General features: G+C 51.4%; 1 protein-coding gene across 1 annotated transcript; it reads right to left on the bottom strand.

Moving 5' to 3' along the window:
• Nucleotides 1-471: 471 nt before the first annotated feature.
• Nucleotides 472-1,087, bottom strand: LOC121774080 (oleosin H1-like). The gene has a single exon (XM_042170997.1). The coding sequence runs from the start codon at nt 1,085-1,087 to the stop codon at nt 578-580; it is 510 nt and encodes a 169-aa protein (XP_042026931.1). The 3' UTR covers nt 472-577.

Here is a 1,087-nt window from a genome sequence, read left to right as displayed (position 1 = left end):
TTATGCAAATATATTTACATTTTTTACTTGAATTACAAATTTACAAAAAAAAATTAAACGAACCTCCGAACCGGCGGAACCGGCCCGGAACCGGATTTGCACCGACGGTTCCGCGGTTCACCAACCGGAACCGCCAAACCTTGGCCGGGCCGGTTCAGGTTCCATCATTTCTCGAACCGGAACCGGCGGTTCCAAACCGTGAACCGCCGATTCCCGAACCGTGGTGACGTAAGTGTAACGAGTCGGTCTCTAAATTTTTTTGTGGCTAAAATATCCACATTGGAATTTCATCCAGGCTATATATGTTGTTTATCGGAAAACAACAAATATCTTACAGTTTTATGCAACAATTTGTAATACCAAAATAATTTATAAAAATTGCACAAACCTACATATATATACTAGTACTTGTCTATTTGATATTCCATTGATTGAGAAGGAATTACTCGAAAACTGAATTGAGATAAAACAGATAAAACACAAGTTTCTATTAACTGAAATCAAAGTCTTACAAACACGCACATAAAAATGCAAACCAACTGCATTACTCTATCATTATTCCATTTTCAAAGAGGTTCTAAGTCCGGCCACCGACTTGAATCCCTTCCTGCGCCGTGCTCTTGATCGTCTCGCCGGCTTGCTTCGTCTTCTCCCCAACATACATCGTCCCTTCCTGCACACGCCGCTTCGCATAGTCCAGTGGCTCCTGCCCGGTCGCCTGCCGGAACGAGTTGAACACCCACGAAATTGAGGAGAGGCCGGTCAGCCCGAACGCCCCGGACGTGAGGAGCGCCGCCACGGCCCCGGCCAGCAGGATGATGGCCGGCACCAGGATGGGGCTGAAGATGACAAAGACCGGGGTGGCAACGGCGAGCCCGATGAGGCTGCCGACGAGGGTGATCCCGGCGAGGCCGAGGAGCGCGCCGCCAACGGGGAGGAGCGTTATGACAGCGAGGACTTGGCCAGTGGAGGGGCCGTGGCGCGGGAGGAGGAAGGCTTTTCCGGAGGCGTCGTAGCGGTGGAGGAGGGGCTGCTGCTGGGGGTGGACTTGGACTTGGTGCGGCTGTGGGCGGTTGCGGTCGGCCAT

This window comes from Salvia splendens, chromosome 17, assembly GCF_004379255.2.
Source record: "Salvia splendens isolate huo1 chromosome 17, SspV2, whole genome shotgun sequence".
Taxonomy (NCBI): domain Eukaryota; kingdom Viridiplantae; phylum Streptophyta; class Magnoliopsida; order Lamiales; family Lamiaceae; genus Salvia; species Salvia splendens.
The sequence above is the reverse complement of the archived record's forward strand: the minus strand, read 5'-3'. Positions and strand labels throughout refer to the sequence as shown.